We start from the raw sequence: 19,748 nt of genomic DNA, 5'->3' as shown, positions 1-19,748 counted from the left end.
AGGACACTTAAGGATAAAGGAAACATGACTTACAATGCTGGTCTAGTACAAAGCAATAAAATATTCATATAACATGTTATTGTCCTGAATATGTATGTTTTATTTCCATTGGAAATTTAGCTCCTATTAAGATTAATAAATCATTTCTGTATGGTCATTCATCTTCATGATTTTTATTTCAGCCTCTCGTGCACCATTTAACTGGTTGACACAGAGCAGCTTAGATACGTTCACAGATTTCAGCAGTGTGGGCACAGAAACATCAAGCTCCTTAATGTTTACTGTGGGGACTGCAGATATGGCAGCAAGGGCGTCCATTCATCGGCCATCATTGAAACCACGATCAGGGTTTGGGAAGTCAAGACCTGGAGCTCAAGTGAAGAAACAAGAGAAAGCTAATGGTTAGAATATAATATGACAGAATAGTGTTTTGAAAGTTGATAGTTATTGGATTTGTTCAAAAAATCCTGCTTTATTTTGTTCATAGTAATCTGTGTTACAGAAATATTTAATTGTTGCTGTAAGATTTCCCCAGTGTCTTATTTTCCTATATTAACCTGTAATTTATTTAGCTAATGTCTTGCACTAAAATTATGTCTTAAAGCCTTTTTTGTTCACTAGAAACTTAGCAATGTTGAAGTGTAACTCTTGAATTTCTCTTCTCAGATAAAGTACTTGAATGTAACCTACTATTCCAATTGCGACAGCTTCAACATTGTATTAAAGGGGGAAAAATGCATCCTGAGAGAAAAAAACAAGCCAAGCAACAAAAAAACAGTCTTAAATTAGACCGTTGGTTTTCCCGTTTGAATGGTTTTACACTAGTAATTTTGGGGCCTTTTATAGCTTGTTGTTCGGTGTGAGCCAAGGCTCCATTGACCTATAATGGTTTACTTTTTTTAAGATTGTTATTTGGATGGAGAGTTGTCTCATTCGAGCTCACGCCACATCTTCCTATATCTAATTAAAGAATATAATGTACTCAGTTATTTTTTCTCTTTTTCAGAGGAAGATGATGCAGATAAAAGTGAATTTTTCCGATTAAAGAGGAGATTCAAAAGAGACGATGAGAAAACAAGAGTATACTTCGCCAAAAAAAATATCAGGGTACAACAAATGAGAGAGGTAAATTAATGTCAGAGTAGTAACATTTAAAGAAGCATTTCTAACTTTTTGAACTTGCTTGACATTGTATATAAACTAAATTTAGCAGACAGTGATGTCTTGTAGTTGCACTCATTACTGGTACATTATTTGTTTTTCAGATGGTGAAAGCAGAACAAAAGAGTAAAAGAGAAAGTCAAGTTACTATGTATAGAAAGTATCGTATTGGTGATTTACCTGATATACAAATAAAATACTCTTACATAATAGCTCCATTACAAGCTATAGCTCATGTAAGTTACTTATTACATACTATATTATAGAACTATAGCTCATGTAAGTTACTTATTACATACTATATTAATGATAGTACAATCAAAGGCATTACAAGCTATAGCTCATGTAAGTTACTTATTACATACTATATTATAGAACTATAGCTCATGTAAGTTACTTATTACATACTATATTATAGAACTATAGCTCATGTAAGTTACTTATTACATACTATATTATAGAACTATAGCTCATGTAAGTTACTTATTACATACTATATTATAGAACTATAGCTCATGTAAGTTACTTATTACATACTATATTATAGAACTATAGCTCATGTAAGTTACTTATTACATACTATATTAATGATAGTACAATCAAAGGGATAAATAGCTTTATATTTAACCCTACGTATACTTATTGATAGTTTGTTGAAAAATGTGTTTCAGTAATGCTGGTATTTGTTTTATATAATGGTCATAATGTGAAAACATAACAGTGAATGCCTCATAATTAACTTAAATGAAGAAAAAATATTTTCAGAAACACAAATTGATTAAAGGTACTTAATCGGTGAACATAAAACCACTATCGTGTAAAAAAAAATTTAGTTGTTCCAGTACTACCAAGACATAATGGGAACCTTCTGGTTAGGAGCTTTCAGATGTCTACAGTCCTATTTTATAATAGAATCCTTCATTGTATTTCGTTACTTATTACTATTCCTTGCGGTCAAGGTTTCTTTTATAGTATTTTATTATCTTGGGAATTGGTTGGAATACTCTCTTGTGTTGTCATAGTTTCTTTCATTGAATTAAACTACCCTAAGAAATTTGTTTTATTACAGAGGGACAGTACAGTAGCTTAGTCATTGTTAGTGAGGTGTTTAAAGCTATATTTAACAATTATTACATTAAGATTTGTTTTATTACAGAGGGACAGCACAGTAGCTAAGTTGTTGTTTAGTGAGGTGTTTAAAGCCATATTTAACAATTATTACATTAAGATTTGTTTTATTACAGAGGGACAGCACAGTAGCTAAGTGTTGTTTAGTGAGGTGTTTAAAGCTATATTTAACAATTATTACATTAAGATTTGTTTTATTACAGAGGGACAGCACAGTAGCTAAGTTGTTGTTTAGTGAGGTGTTTAAAGCCATATTTAACAAAATGGATGAAGTAAAACCTGAGCGAGAGATCCAGGAGAGTATTAAACAGATCAATAGTAGTATTGATACCATCCTGTCAAGTTCTACTAATTATTTCCCTCCTTTTATTAGCTGCGTTCTGGTAAGTTTATTGAGGAATTTTTGGTCAGTCACCAGAATACAGTATTCAGTGGTAATCCATGAACTATCTATTTGAAAAAGATGTTTAAAAAAGAACTGTGAAAAAGAAAAGCATAAAAACCAATACTTTTTTCAGGACATATTTGTTCAATTTTTGACAGTCAAGTTGGGACATCATAAAAGCCATAAAAATTTATCAAAACATAAATAATTTATTGAAATCAATTTGTTAAAAAAAAAAGTTGTTTTATTGTTCATGCTAACATAAGGATTTTTATTTGTTTTAGGATATATTGTTTGAATTAAGAAATAAATTAACTGTAGATGTCAGTAATATCAGCTCATGTGCAGTTATCAGTAATATCCAACCATTAGGTAAGTACACATGTGCAGTTATCAGTAATATGCAGTCGTCAGTAATATACCACCATTAGGTAGGCACACATGTGCTCCCATCAGTAATATAGAATTATTAGATAGGTACACATGTACAGTCATCAGTTATATACAACCATTAGGTAGGCACACATGTGCAGTCATCAGTAACATACAACCACTAGGTAAACACACATGTGCAGCCATCAGTAATATACAACCATTAGGTAGGCACACATGTGCAGCCATCAGAAATATAGAATTATTAGATAGGTACAAATGTGCAGTCATCAGTAATATACAACCATTATGTAGATACACATGTGCAGTCTTCTGTAATATATATCCATTAGGTAGGTACACATGTGCAGTCTTCAGTAATACACAACCATTAGGTAGGTACACATGTGCAGTCATCAGTAAAATACAACCATTAGGTAAGTACACATGTGCAGTCTTTAGTAATACACAACCATTAGGTAGGTACACATGTGCAGTCATCAGTAATAAACAACCGTTAGGAAGTTTGCATGTGCAGTTATCAGTAATATATAACCATTAGATAGGTACACATGTGCACTCATCAGTAATATATAACCATTAGATAGGTACACATGTGCACTCATCAGTAATATATAACCATTAGATAGGTACACATGTGCACTCATCAGTAATATATAACCATTAGATAGGTACACATGTGCACTCATCAGTAATATATAACCATTAGATAGGTACACATGTGCACTCATCAGTAATATATAACCATTAGATAGGTACACATGTGCACTCATCAGTAATATATAACCATTAGGTAGGTACACATGTGCACTCATCAGTAATATATAACCATTAGGTAGGTACACATGTGCAGTCATCAGTATTAGACAGCAAATATGTAGGTACATTTGTGCAGTCATCAGTCATATTTATCCAATAGCTAGGTATAATCCTCACTTTATTGTCAAACCTTGCAGAAAGTATTTGAACTTAAACTTTGTCAATTATATATGGTAAATAGAATCTTAACAATGATTGGAAAGAGATATGGCTTATTCACAGCAGAGGGCTAGCAACTTACCAACACAAACTCAGAAAGATTAATAGAAGTCAACATTTGACCTCTTCACCTGATTTGGGACTTCTTCTGATGCTATTGTAACCATGTCATACTATGCTTCAATATCAATGGCAGTACTTTAGATAAAATATCATACAGTAATGTTCAAAACATTGTAGGAATACATGATCTTCTACAATTCACAAATAAAATATGGGCAGAATTTCAATATGATTTTGTTAAAAGTAACAAGACATTGAAATTTAGTTTAAAATCTTTTATCTTAGATCTTACATTAAGCTTCTTATAGTGTAGAATATGGACAAAAATAATGTGTATTGATTGATGTTATCTATTACCAGGTATTGTTGTTTTGGAAGATCAGTTGATTGTTCAAGGTGGTGATGAGGCAAGAAGCTCAAAGAGAGGGCGTAATGATGGGTTAACAGTGTCCAGGGATATAGCTACTTGGATAGAACTTGCCAGGTATGTAATATAAAGAGAGGGCGTAATGATGGGTTAACAGTGTCCAGGGATATAGCTACTTGGATAGAACTTGCCAGGTATGTAATATAAAGAGAGGGCGTAATGATGGGTTAACAGTGTCGATGGATATAGCTACTTGGATAGAACTTGCCAGGTATGTAATACAAAGAGAGGGCGTAATGATGGGTTAACAGTGTCGAGGGATATAGCTACTTGGATAGAACTTGCCAGGTATGTGATACAAAGAGAGGGCGTAATGATGGGTTAACGGTGTCGAGGGATAAAGCTACTTGGATAGAACTTGCCAGGTATGTGATACAAAGAGAGGGCGTAATGATGGGTTAACAGTGTCGAGGGATATAGCTACTTGGATAAAACTTTCCAGGTAATTAATACAAAGTGTCGAGGGATATAGCTACATGGATTGAACTTGCGAGGTAATTAATACAAAGTGTCGAGGGATATAGCTACATGGATTGAACTTGCCAGGTAATTAATACAAAGTGTCGAGGGATATAGCTGCTTGGATAAAACTTGCCAGGTAATTAATACAAAGTGTCCAGGGATATAGCTACTTGGATAAAACTTGCCAGGTAATTAATACAAAGTGTCGAGGGATATTGCTACTTGGATAAAACTTACCAGGTAATTAATACAAAGTGTCTAGGGATATCGCTATTTGGATAAAACTTGCCAGGTAATTAATTCAAAGTGTCCAGGGATATAGCTACTTGGATCAAACTTGCCAGGTAATTAATACAAAGTGTCCAGTGATATAGCTTCTTGGATAAAACTTGCCAGGTAATTAATACAAAGTGTCCGGTGATATAGCTACTTGGATAAAACTTGCCAGGTAATTAATACAAAGTGTTGAGGGATATAGCTACTTGGATAAAAAACTTGCCAGGTAATTAATACAAAGTGTCGAGGGATATAGCTACATTTACTTAGATAAAACTTGCCAGGTAATTAATACAAAGTGTCGAGGGATATAGCTACTTAGATAAAACTTGCCAGGTGATTAATACAAAGTGTCGAGGGATATAGCTACTTAGATAAAACTTGCCAGGTAATTAATACAAAGTGTCCAGGGATATAGCTACTTGGATAAAACTTGCCAGGTAATTAATACAAAGTGTCCAGGGATATTAAAACTTGCCAGGTAATTAATACAAAGTGTCCAGGGATATAGCTACTTGGATAAAACTTGCCAGGTAATTAATACAAAGTGTCCAGGGATATAGCTACTTGGATAAAACTTGCCAGGTAATTAATACAAAGTGTCGAGGGATATTGCTACTTGGATAAAACTTGCCAGGTAATTAATACAAAGTGTCTAGGGATATAGCTACTTGGATAAAACTTGCCAGGTAATTAATTCAAAGTGTCCAGGGATATAGCTACTTGGATAAAACTTGATATAGCTACTTGGATAAAACTTGCCAGGTAATTAATTCAAAGTGTCCAGGGATATAGCTACTTGGATCAAACTTGCCAGGTAATTAATACAAAGTGTCCAGTGATATAGCTTCTTGGATAAAACTTGCCAGGTAATTAATACAAAGTGTCCAGGGATATAGCTACTTGGATAAAAACTTGCCAGGTAATTAATACAAAGTGTCTGGTGATATAGCTACTTGGATAAAACTTGCCAGGTAATTAATACAAAGTATCGAGGGATATAGCTACTTAGATAAAACTTGCCAGGTAATTAATACAAAGTGTCTAGGCATATAGCTTCTTGGATAAAACTTGCCAGGTAATTAATACAAAGTGTCCAGGGATATAGCTACTTGGATAAAAACTTGCCAGGTAATTAATACAAAGTGTCCGGTGATATAGCTACTTAGATAAAACTTGCCAGGTAATTAATACAAAGTGTCGAGGGATATAGCTACTTAGATAAAACTTGCCAGGTAATTAATACAAAGTGTCCAGGGATATAGCTTCTTGGATAAAACTTGCCAGGTAATTAATACAAAGTGTCCAGGGATATTAAAACTTGGATAAAACTTGCCAGGTAATACAAAGTGTCGAGGGATATAGCTACTTGGATAAAACTTGCCAGGTAATTAATACAAAGTATTGAAGGATATAGCTACTTGGATAAAACTTGCCAGGTAAAAGAGAGGCCAAAGATACCAAAAGAACATTCAAACTCATCAGTTCAAAAAAGCCTCACACACAAATATAGACCTGCAGCTCTTAAGAAACCTTAATTAATCTAACCATGCCATATCCAACCCATTGTCACTGATAAGTATGTTCTATTGAACATTTTATTGTTGGATTTGTTGATTATGGAAATCAAGCTCCAATTATTGAATATCATAAAACCCTAGAATAAAATTTAACTTCTGAAATGTATAATGAAATAATGTGTTAGATGTACATATGAAGTTATGTTTTGTAGGTTATACAAGTCAGTGGACGAGTTTGATGTATTACTCGGTATATTTACAAACAAGTTAGGAACAAAAGAAATAACAAAGAAAGCTGTGGAAGCAGAGTCCAGGTGTGATTATCATAAAGCAAGAACCTACTATGAAGAGGTGAGATTTTCTGCTAGTGTGCTCTGCTCCCGCTCCCTCAAAATATTTAGATAAATCAGAAAAACACAAAAAAACAAAAATAATCATGGCTATATTCATCAACCTGTCTGTCTGTTGAAAAAAAAAAGATTGGGTCTGCAGTATGGTCCCTTAGACTGTTGAACACAAATACTTTCAGGATGAAATTTACATTGCTTAGTAAAAACCAATCTTATGCCAATGAATAATATAGGGGAGGGGAAGAAGCCTATTGATTTTGGAAAATAGATTCAATTCTAAGGTCAGTGTTACTAAAGTAGATTTCTTTTAAAACAAGTAGGCTATCTTCCTTTGTCATCTTTACATTTTTATAAACAAAATCTTCCTGGTTATTTTTTGTAAGCATTAGACATCAACTGGCAATATCACAATCAAAACCTCAATAACATTTCTATTTTTCATAGGCATTGGTCAGGAGATGAGATACCATTAGATGCTGAATTAGGTCTTTGTTTATTTGTTTTGTAGGCATTAGATAAAGACTGGTCAGGAGAGAAGCCATTAGATGCTGAATTAGATCTGTGGGATGATTGTAGAATGAAGGTAAGATATGTGTAGTACTATCTTTTGTATATTGAGCCCAACACCATATTGACAAATTTAGAGCATTCCTTTTGCTGAAATCAAAATCCTAAATAAAGTAGGAAGTCTTCAGTTCTGACTATCTTTATGGCAGATTTTAAGTTTTTATGGCCCAATCATCACCAGAGGGGCATCAAGTCTTACCCATTTCTGTCGGTTTAAACATCCTGAAATTAGTTTCTGTTCTCTTAACTTTAGTTTGCTTCAAACAAATGTTATGAAACTTCTACACAATGCCTATTACCACAAATCACTGATCATTTCTAATTTGGGTGGCATCACTTTTAGTTATGTATCTTTGTAATGTTGAAATAAAGCAGGGACAACAGCTGTGTCCCATGGATACATTTTTCATTTATTACTACTGTAACCATCCCTTATGATATTAAAGCAAAGAAATTTTTAATGCTAGGTTATAAAGTAAAGAAGTAAGAAAACTATCTTCATTGATTAACATAGAAAATACTGTTTGTTTTGCAGTGTCTGAATAATTTAACTCAATGGAAAGAGCTACAGAATGTGACAGACCTGGCTGTAGAAGAGGGGAACATAGCCAAAGTATGGGATGACACATTTTATCAGGTAAAAAACTAAAGAATTTATCTTATTGGTAGTAGAAAAGGACATTGTCTTACCTGAAAAAGTACAGTGGTAGCTGAAGCATTTATTGTAAACAGATTCCAGGCCTCATCATTGTAATTAATGTGTTTAAACTCAGCAAACACATATGCTTCCCATACGACCTTGATCCAAATTATATGTATGTTCAACCTATGTATTTTAAGCTATAAAGATGTTCATATTTCAGTAATATTATATCACATGCATTATGAGAAGTAAAGTAAGTCTTCAAAACATATTTATATTTCAGAAACATAAATATAATAAAAGTTAAGGAAAGTTTTAACATGATATTAATATTTAAGAAATAATTAGTATGTCCCATGAATCATGAGAACTAAAGTAAACTCTATAAGCTGCTCGTTTTTCAGGAACACTATCCTAGTAAAACTTACAAATATATTAATTTTTGTTAAATGGTCACCTAGGGCCTGCCTCTGGGTGAGGAGTTTTCTTGCTGTGTTGAAAACCCATTGGTGGCCTTGTGCTGTTTTGTACTCTTAGATCAGGTTGATGTCTCTTGGACACATTTCCCATTTCCATTCTCAATTTTATCATATTTCAGGAACACTATCTGCCCTACATTATGAGAAGTAAAGTAAAATTGATGTTACAAGGGGATGAAGACCAGCAAACTTTACTAGATTTTGTAGATGGTGCTATGAGAAATCCTGAACAAAAGTCACTATTGGAGGTAATTATGTCTTCTCTTGTAGATTCAATGAACTATCCAGAAAATGACTTTCCTTTCTTACAAACCTTGAGCAAAATACTTATATAGATTATACATTATTAGAGCTTATTTCATAACAGATCTGTAAATTGAGTTCATAGAAGCATTTCAATGTTACTGAACACATAGAAACATGGAAACGTGGAAATTGAATACTGTACAGGTAAATGAAACTATTTGCTTTACTATATTAAATGCAAATGGGTAAAATATCTATGCGTTTTAGGACATAAATATATTTAAATACATCAATTTAATATTTCAGAGTAGATACTGTGAATACTTAGCATTAATGTATGCATGGCAACAAGATTATGACAGAGCTCGCCATTATTCCAAAATGGCACAAGATAAGTTTCTGCAGGTAAAACTTATTAAAATTTACATCCAGCCTCTAGAAATATATCAGATAACTGGTAGATAATTTGTTGGGAATTATAAGTACCTTTGAGTTTATGAATTTCATACACCATGTTAAGAACCAAAACATGCAGACAGAGTTGAAATTTGGGCAGTGAAGCATTCACCTTCTAGAGCAATGCCCCTTTTTAACTTTGAAAGATTGAGCTGGGGCATTTTGTTTCTTCAGACACATTCTTCTCTATATTTGTTTGTTGAGTTTAAATTTGGCAAGTTTTAGGACAACACAGGTTCAAAAATTTTATTGTGTAACCATTTTTATGATCTTCAAATCTATGTGAGGGAATTTTCACTATTTAATTTTAATTGTAAATTTTCCTCTTTAGATTATACATATATATATATCCTGTTTTTGAAGGAATGGTGTAGTACAGATGTACTTATTGTATCAAGTAGAGCCTCTAGACTACAGGTGTTACAGCCTCTGGTGGAATTACAAGAATTTCTGGAATTTATGTCTGTAGAAAGTAAGGTTTATAAAAGTATTAATGATATGTTTAGTTGTACCTTCAACATTATCTTGATATGTTTAGTTAAATCTCAGAGAGTACGATTTATATTTCGAGTAATATTTCTAGGAGAATCAATATCATGTTGAATTTTATTTCTTAGAGTATTATTAATAAATGTTTACTTGTCTTATGTGGTTATCAATTTCTGAGAGTGTCAATGGTATGTTAGGTTGTATCTCTAAGAGTATGAATGATATCTTTATTTCTATCTCTGAAGTATCAATTAAATGTTTTGTTGTAGCTCTGAGAATTTCCTTGACATGCTTACTTATACCCTTGATGGTATCCCTTGTATACTTAGTTATATCTCTAAAGTATTGTCTGTATATTTATTTTTTATCATATATTTAGTTCAAAATACAGCAATTTTGTATATCTTATATGTGACAATATGATGGCTTAAAATGTATATATAAATATATATTATATATATTTATATTTATATTTAAATGTTTATTAAATTAAATAAAATTCAGGGGAATATCTATTAAGAAAAACATGACCTTGTAAAAGGTTGTTCAATTGACCTCTAGGTTATATATATATATAACATGTTTACATTCAGACCAGGTAGTGACATGTAGCAATTAGTTAAAACAATGGACATACGTGCATTCTTTGACCATCAATCTCCAGGTTGGTCAAAGCATGTCAAAACATGTCAATTAGAGACAACTTAATAGATATTCATCCCTGTATCTTTTGATTTAAGACTATAATGTCAAATTAATAGAAACCTTGACACTGTTTATATTTTGTATATATACTGATGTATTTTACTGTATAGAGGAGACCGTCCGTTATGGACACTGGTCCAGACGGGCTTGAATAAACTACTATTCCAAATGACCATGTGTTGTGTTACATGTGGTTATTTTTGGTTAACCGTGACCAAAGGATATTAAGGTAAAGTGACTTTTTATTTGATACTCTTTATTTAATTTCTCAAAATGGCTAGACAAGAATTCAATGTAGGGTCTGTTTTTCAAAATTTAATAACAAAAGTTCAAAGTCTTCCTCAAAGGGTGTTTAAAAAAGGCATTAATTCGATTGGAAGCTTTGATGGTTCAATATCAGAAAAAAATTAGGATTAGGTGCACCAGATGTGAGCACAATTGTTCATGTTCAAGATAATGACGTGGATTAGTTCATTAAAAAAAAAAAACGTTTTATTAAATAAAGTTTTTTTTAAGCGAAAATGTAGATATTTATTTTTTTTATGAATCAATGGTGAAGGTTTAATTTTTGTATTGATATTTTTTTTTATGTAATCATTATCATACGGGTGAAGGTACTTATAATAGGTATTTGATTGTTTTAGTCAATATAAAAGACTGGCAACTTTGTTAGGTATTTAATAGTATAAGTCAATACATAAGATTTGCGTGTATATTGTAATGATATAATGAGAAGTTTTTATATGCTGTTTTTTTTTAAAGACAGAATAGATATTTAAATAAGAAAAAAACAACACTTGAATATTAATATTTAAGAATTAAATAACAATAGGTAAAAATATTTTAAAGATGTTGGTTATATTTTAAAGTATTTAACTGCAGGAATAATGATAATATTAAAACATTTAATATACCTTGATTTTGAATATAATAATTTAATTTTTAATTCATATTTTGAGCTGTTTTCTGAAGAGACACTCTGTAATTCTAGAATATAAGCGCCTATATACATTGGTATAAGAAAGTTTCATAAGAACACTTTTGGCGACGAATTTAAGGGTATTTCTGCGATGTTATAATCATATGGTTGTTAAAATATGGTTGCGCAGTTGGGTAAGTGCGTAAGCACATTTGTTTAGAGAAACAAAATATTCTATGGTATTTAGAATCCAAACCTTGATTTTCGCACAGTTATTGTGGTATTTTTAAAGAATTGCGGAACTATCTTCGGAAAATAGCACTTAAATGATAAAAATTGATATTATTGTTTAAGTCCACTCTTAGGGAAATGTAGGGTTTTATAAGTTTTAAAAGTATTGACAGTATTTAGCGATAGATGAAATATAAGATTAATTATAGAGTATATAAATCTCTACTAAGGGTTGAAAATGGAAATGTTTTCATAATAAAACAATTTAGGACTTAAAATATGGAAATAAGTATCATATGATTAATCGTTATAAACAATTATAACGCGATACATCTTCCGCAAATATTTTAATGTGACCCTGATTGAATTAAAAGAAAATTAGCAACCCAAGAAAAAATGAGACAAAGAGAAGCATAAGGTCATCTATAACTTCCGGTTTAAGTGATATGACAAATAATAATAGTTCTGATAGATATAATTTAGAAAATAGCCAAGACATGCCTGTTGATGAAATCATAATACCAAAGAAAAATAAGCGAAATGTTAAAAAGTCTGAAAAGAAAGACTAATTAATTTTAAGTTTTCTCTCAAACATTTCTTGTTATCTTGATAAAATGAACGACTAACATGTCGTAAAAGTAGGCTTCGTGATGATTGTTTTTAAATGAATATATGTGTATATAAAATAATTTTGATTAATCATTCTAATTCTCGCTTCAGATGGATCGCTGAAAAATTGTTGATTGTTTAGAAATCCTATAAATATTAGTAATCTCTGAATCACAGCTTTGTTTATGAAAAAGGAAGGAAAGTGTTGGTTGAATGTCAAACCTTATTTAAATAATTTTTCAGTCCTAACTAGAGAAAAGTTTATTTTCAGTCCTAACTAGAGAAAAGTTTATCTTATTAGTTTATTGTTTTAGTATTTGAGTTTATTTTTATTTTTTGTTCTTATTTAAAATAGATAACTTATCGATAATTTATTTTTTTCAAATTAAAGCAGTTAGAACTTGAGGACGACTTTGAACCATCAAATTTAGTAAATATATTAATTCATTTTGTTGCTTTATTTATAGGTATTTTGTTATTACTATATTCTTAAGTTTAATAATAGGTGTTTAGCCAAGAGAATTTAGTAAAAGAGAGGTTCAAATAGTCACACGATACCTTGGTGGCGATCAAATGGTGTCAACTAATGTTGAGGGGGATGGTACTGCCTACAGAGATGTTAAAATAGCTTCTGCATCATTACTAGAACCAGCCACTAAGAACCATTATCCAGTATTGGATATTGGCTTTGATTATTGGACACAACGCAGACGATTAGATGTACATAAAACTATACGATCACATAACTTATATTGGTAGAGGGAATCGTTCTACAGCATCACAGGTAGATTTGCCTGTAATGTTTCAGCCGGTGATAACTGAGCAACCTAGTCAGGGACTCTGAATTAACAGAGTAGGTAAGCTAGGTCAGTTAGGAGTAAATCAACGACAGATGGTGGATCATATGCAGGTTGGATTTTCGCCGATGGATGGTGGATCACATGCAGGTTGGATTTTCGCCGATTGATGGTGGATCACATGCAAGTTGGATCTTCGACGATGAATGGTGGATCACATGCAAGTTGGATTTTCGACGATGGATGGTGGATCACATGCAGGTCGGAGTAATTGCAGTACTTCTAAATGATGGGAATTGGCGTTGCAGATAAACAAAGGGATTGTTGGAGTTGACAACGACGATCAGAGGAGCAGTTCACGGGAGTCGGGGTTATGAAGACGGTCCGCAGTTAATGGTTGCGCCTTTTTCTGGAAATAAGAAGTTCCGATATTTGATGTTACGAACTTAGTTATTCACACAAGAATTGTATGAACTATACATTGCTGAACATTTAGATGTTGTTGAACTTTTGAAATGATTTTGTTTATGAATACTTTTTGTTGTTTTTAGGGAAATTGCGAGCATTCATATTGTCACCGATTTTAACTAAAATATAAAATTATATTTCTTAAGAAAGGGAGGAATGTGACAATATGATGGCTTAAAATGTATATATAAATATATATTATATATATTTATATTTATATTTAGGATTATATATTCTCAAAAATGTTTATTAAATTAAATAAAATTCAGGGGAATATCTATTAAGAAAAACATGACCTTGTAAAAGGTTGTTCAATTGACCTCTAGGTTATATATATATATAACATGTTTACATTCAGACCAGGTAGTGACATGTAGCAATTAGTTAAAACAATGGACATACGTGCATTCTTTGACCATCAATCTCCAGGTTGGTCAAAGCATGTCAAAACATGTCAATTAGAGACAACTTAATAGATATTCATCCCTGTATCTTTTGATTTAAGACTATAATGTCAAATTAATAGAAACCTTGACACTGTTTATATTTTGTATATATACTGATGTATTTTACTGTATAGAGGAGACCGTCCGTTATGGACACTGGTCCAGACGGGCTTGAATAAACTACTATTCCAAATGACCATGTGTTGTGTTACATATAAAGATTCTTTTTTATACCCCCGCCACTTTAAAAAAGGGGGGGTATACTGTTTTACCTCTGTCTGTCAGTCCGTCCGTCCGTCCATCAGACCGTCCGTCCGTCAGTCAGTCCGTCCCATGAAACTTTCGTCACATTTTTCTCAGGAACTACACATCCACCCTTTCTGTAATTTGGTATCAACATTTATATAAGTCAGCCATACCGTGTGATGCGTTTTCAGATTCATCACTTGACAACTTCCTGTTTACCGAACACTTGTATGATTTTACACATGATAGCCAAGTTGAAAATTTTCGTCACATTTTTCTCAGGAACTACAATACAAGGATTTCTGAAATTTGGTTTCAGGATTTATATAAGTCAGCTATACTGTGTGATGCGTTTTCAGATTCATCACTCGACTACTTCCTGTTTACCGAACACTTGTATGATTTTACACATGATAACCAAGTTAAAAATTTTCGTCACATTTTTCTCAGGAACTACAATACAAGGATTTCTGAAATTTGGTTTCAGGATTTATATAAGTCAGCTATACTGTGTGATGCGTTTTCAGATTCATCACTCGACTACTTCCTGTTTACCGAACACTTGTATGATTTTACACATGATAACCAAGTTAAAAATTTTCGTCACATTTTTCTCAGGAACTACAATACAAGGATTTCTGAAATTTGGTTTCAGGATTTTTATAAGTCAGCTATACCGTGTGATGCGTTTTCAGATTCATCACTCGACAACTTCCTGTTTACCGAACACTTGCATATTTTTACACTATTAATATTATCCACTTGCGGCGGGGGTATCATCAGTGAGCAGAAGCTCGCAGTTTCACTTGTTTCAGTCTGCATCAACTACCCTGTATCGCATACCTCATATCACATAGCTAAACTTGTATCACATACCCAGTATCGCATACCTGGCGTGATGTCATAAATCAAGTGACTTGCTGTATTTCCTGGCATAGGAAAAAAGTGAGTTCCCACTCAAGAAATGTCCTATCATTTCAACTAAAATCGACTTACTTTATGAGCGATTTTCATAAAATGGATACAATAAGTCTATTAGTGGGAACTCACTTTTGTCCACTGACTGTGTATATAGGAATCCCCTGTTTGTCTGTTAATAATCTTTGAATACTAGTAGATGATACTTGGTAACATTATTGTCCATATTTATGTATACAAATGAGCTCAGATTATAGTATATGATTAGACTTAATAACAAATATTGGATAGGTGGGTTTGTATTGAAGGAACAGTTGACAGTATCGTTATTTAAGTATATTATTTGCCAGTTTCATAGCTCTATATGGAGCATGTGAGAAGGTTATAGGGGACATGACAATGTGGGTATCAAGCAAATAAGGAAGTCTATAAAATAAAGTCAGCTGGAAAAATACAGGAAAATACTTATGTTCTGTCTTGGTTATATTTTTCGCGATTTAAAAAAAAACGTATAACACATGAATCCAATTCTATTTAAATATATGATAAACAGACTAATACATGACAAAATCTGTATCGCATGCTGTACCACCACTCAACCAATATTAGCCCTCGGGACCTTGTTTCCTCGTGGTGATACAGCATGCGATACAGATTTTGCCATTTATTATTTTATATGTATCTTTGAGAGAATGAATTATATGTTTAGCTATGTTATAGTAGTCTCAGGCTATACCTATTAGAATATGAATGACATGATTAGTGAGAACATGCATGATGTTTTTGTTTATCCCTTAGAATATAGAAAGCATGTTCACATATGAAAAAGTAAGGGCTATACCATTATAGTGGAATTGAGAGGATATAAGAAGGGGCTTTTGAAATCCTATTACCAACATGCATGTACATAGGTATGGGGATTTTGAAAAGTTGGCAGGTATGTTTCATGTTATCACATTAAAATAAAATCTGAGTAATGACTTATTTTTCAAATTATAGGTAATTTCAACTCAAATGTTCCATCTACTCAGCTGTTAGCCAAATGGGAAAGAAGAAATCCTCATGTAATTCTTGATTCTATTGACACCTGGGATGACATAGTTACCAACAGGTAATGTGACATAAAAAGTTTGTCTGGTTTCATGCTTTACTCTCTGTCTCAGCACATATTCATTTTAATCTAACTGCTTTTTATACTAATATTTTTAAATGTATAGATTCAATATTTTTGATGAGCATTTAGAACTTTGAGGGAAATCTCTGTGGCAATGTTACACCATTGAATAATATAGAGCAAAAATATTATACATTTGATTGATGTTGCTTTCTGCTGTCTTGGTGTAAAATATGCTTTTTCTTGGCAAGATAACACGATGTTTAACCATTAAGGTTATGAATGGTGATTTCATTAAGAATTTCTTGTATAACAGTACTGCACATAATAATTTTTTTTTTGGGGTAAAGATTGCATGGAATTCAATCAAAACCTTATGTTACTGACTTGATATCTATATCTACCAAGGCTTATTACTACCTGTTTGATACACAAAATATAGTGCATTGATCATAACATTCTATCCATCCTATCCATGAACATTTCCAGAAATGTATCAATTTAATATATGCTCAGACATTCAAGTAAAAAATAATGTTACACCTGTCAAAAAACTTCATAGCTTTTGCAAGGAGCAGGAATCTTATGTCTGTTCTAAAAATATAACTGATGTCATTGTTAAAGTCATCTTTTAAAAAAAAATAGAGTTCTCTCCCATTGTCAAGAATTGTAATTGAATCAACTACACAACCAATGCTTTATACAATGCAATATTTAATTTTACTTCCCGCTGATCTTTACCTTTCAGTGCTTACAAGCACTTTGATTCACTTTTTCATATTAGATTGTAAGATTTATTGAAAATTATTCATTTCAGGAATGTATACTTGGATCATATTTCCCAAAAACTGATTTCTTGTAAAACTGAAGATTCCATGGAGACAGATGATGGAGATATATTTCTTTCTTCCAAAGTCAAACTGAAATTGTTAATGGCTGAAAGTTCTACAACACAAAACAACTATAAACTGTCTCTTAATATCTTGGCAGAAACAAGAAGGGTAATTAAAAAAATTTTCATATTTATTCTTGAAGAACTGACTTAGCCAGGTCAAATTGTACATTCATTAAGTTGGTACACTACAGGAAGATAACTCTGTAAAAAGCAAATGAATTTTTTAATTATGATTAAATGTTTTTGAAATATAAAGCTTCTCAATGATTTAAATAAATAGTGTTTGTCAAACTTTTATATGTTCAATGAATTTTTTTTGGGGTAAAGAGTGTGGTTCAAGTTTTTTGAAATCTTTATACATTATGTATTTTTGTCAAAGGGTTCAGTAAATATTTTGTCCAAATTTCATGAAAATTAAAATAGCAGAATTAATTTTAGTCGAAGTTAAACAGGCGTTAATTACAAGACTGGTTAGAATGTGTCTGTTAGTATCCCAGATGTAAGTCAGAGGAGCAAATTCAGATTATGTCTTACAATACTGGTTAGAATGTGTCTGTTGGTATCCCAGATGTAAGTCAGAGGAGCAAATTCAAATTATGTCTTACAACACTGATTTTTAATGACATAACAATACATTACAATGATATAATGAATACCCAGATTGTTTGCTGCTATGAAGGTTATTTATGAAATTAATCTTTACTTTGATATAACAGCAATGTAAAGAACTAGATGGTATAAATATGTTATTGTGGAGCCATCTTTATACACTGACCCATCAGAAAAAAGCACAGAATACAGAATGGTCAGATGATGTTTTCAACAGTATACTGTCTACAGGGGATTTGTTAGGTATGTATGAGCTTAGTAAAATTGGAACATGCTGATCTATCAAAAGAAAGTTATTCCTAAACGAGAGAAATGCATTAAATATCAAATTTATAATTTGTTTTCTATTTATATAAGTCTTCAATGTTTATGTTTTTGAGACTTTTGGAAGGTGTGTGAATCCTCGTTTTACACAGTGTGCTTATAGCTGACATAGTAATCCCACATTACAAGACATTAACATATCATTTTTGAGTGCACAAAATTAAGGAAAAATGACAAACTGTGCTCAAGAATTGTTTAAAAATCTGTTGTCCAGAGTTGAGTACCACCAGATATATAAAAAAAAAAATTATGATAAATACCAAAAATATGTACACCAGATGTTCATTTCATCTACAGATGAATCATTAGTGACACATTTAAATCTAAAGAAATAAAAAGCTCAAAATAATGTATGAGATTAAAAAGCATTATTTCTGACATTTTTGACTCATTATTACTTTCAGTAAGTAATTTTAGGCAGTTTTTTGAGGATACATAGTTTATAAATTTTGTGCTAGCATGTAAAATATGTTAGATAAGTACAGGAATTTCTACATTAACCTGTTGAATGTACTTTTTTTCTGCATTTACATGATTAATGATAGTTTTTTTTAAGTGGATTTCAATTTATATCAACCTTTTCATATGGAGAATAGTATATTTAATATAAATCTCTTGAATTTAAAAAAAAATGTTTATTATTAAGGTTTTCTTTGTAGGCAAGTATGAAAAGAGTGGTTTGTTGAAAGAGCATGCAGGTCTGGGCAGACGACATTTTGTCCTGACTGGTCAATCACATAAGTTATTAGCATCTGCTGTCTCCAACTTAAAAGACCTTCGTGATCTAAATGATAAAAACCAACATAAACTAAAGGAGCTTACAGGAAAATCTAAACCTTCAGAGGTAATGAATTGTTTTATCATTGATGGAACTGTTTAAAAAAATAAATGGAGTACCCCCAGGCTGTAGGGTACAATGAAGATTGTGGCTCTCTTTCTCTCTGGTTACTACAGTTTCTCTGACCAATAAAAATTATCTGCAAAGAAATAGCCAATGTTGCTGAAAGTGGTGTGAGACAAATCAATTAATCAATCTTTACATTGTTTAAATGATTTTTCTCAAAGATTACAGAACTAACAGAAGTATTTAGTGTCAACTCATATATTGATTTTAATGTGATCTGTCCGCTTCCTTTTGCTAAATATATATAGGATGCCATTATTTATCAGGAACAACATTACTCTAATATAAAACATAACGTCCTGAAATCTGGGATGAAATTCTTAAAACTTTTTTGTTCTGCTCTTGTCAACTGATTATTAAGAAACTATACATACTCTGGTGGGTTTTTTTGGCTATGTTTTGCAAGTAGATCTAGTTTGTGTAGCATTTTTGCTTTTCTTATACTGCAAAAGCTTATGAGTTGTGAACATGTTTTGATTTTATTGTATCAGTATGAAGAATTTGTTTCTGTACCTCGATCAAAAAGTGGAATTCTGTCTG

General features: G+C 31.9%; 1 protein-coding gene across 5 annotated transcripts in view; it reads left to right on the top strand.

Moving 5' to 3' along the window:
* The window catches only part of LOC139489492 (DNA-dependent protein kinase catalytic subunit-like), an 89,714-nt gene that overhangs the window by 48,147 nt on the left and 21,819 nt on the right, over positions 1 to 19,748 (top strand). For all 5 annotated transcript variants that reach the window (XM_071275936.1, XM_071275935.1, XM_071275938.1 and 2 more), the window contains 16 exons: positions 183 to 401; positions 1,007 to 1,125; positions 1,266 to 1,397; positions 2,493 to 2,672; positions 2,959 to 3,046; positions 4,469 to 4,592; positions 7,006 to 7,144; positions 7,652 to 7,726; positions 8,246 to 8,347; positions 8,952 to 9,080; positions 9,385 to 9,483; positions 9,898 to 10,006; positions 16,362 to 16,473; positions 17,294 to 17,477; positions 18,088 to 18,223; positions 18,964 to 19,148. In XM_071275936.1, the coding sequence (XP_071132037.1) occupies positions 183 to 401; positions 1,007 to 1,125; positions 1,266 to 1,397; positions 2,493 to 2,672; positions 2,959 to 3,046; positions 4,469 to 4,592; positions 7,006 to 7,144; positions 7,652 to 7,726; positions 8,246 to 8,347; positions 8,952 to 9,080; positions 9,385 to 9,483; positions 9,898 to 10,006; positions 16,362 to 16,473; positions 17,294 to 17,477; positions 18,088 to 18,223; positions 18,964 to 19,148 (2,132 nt within the window). The remainder of the gene's footprint in view (positions 1 to 182; positions 402 to 1,006; positions 1,126 to 1,265; positions 1,398 to 2,492; positions 2,673 to 2,958; positions 3,047 to 4,468; positions 4,593 to 7,005; positions 7,145 to 7,651; positions 7,727 to 8,245; positions 8,348 to 8,951; positions 9,081 to 9,384; positions 9,484 to 9,897; positions 10,007 to 16,361; positions 16,474 to 17,293; positions 17,478 to 18,087; positions 18,224 to 18,963; positions 19,149 to 19,748) is intronic.

Source organism: Mytilus edulis, chromosome 9 (assembly GCF_963676685.1).
Source record: "Mytilus edulis chromosome 9, xbMytEdul2.2, whole genome shotgun sequence".
NCBI lineage: Eukaryota > Metazoa > Mollusca > Bivalvia > Mytilida > Mytilidae > Mytilus > Mytilus edulis.
The sequence above is the reverse complement of the archived record's forward strand: the minus strand, read 5'-3'. Positions and strand labels throughout refer to the sequence as shown.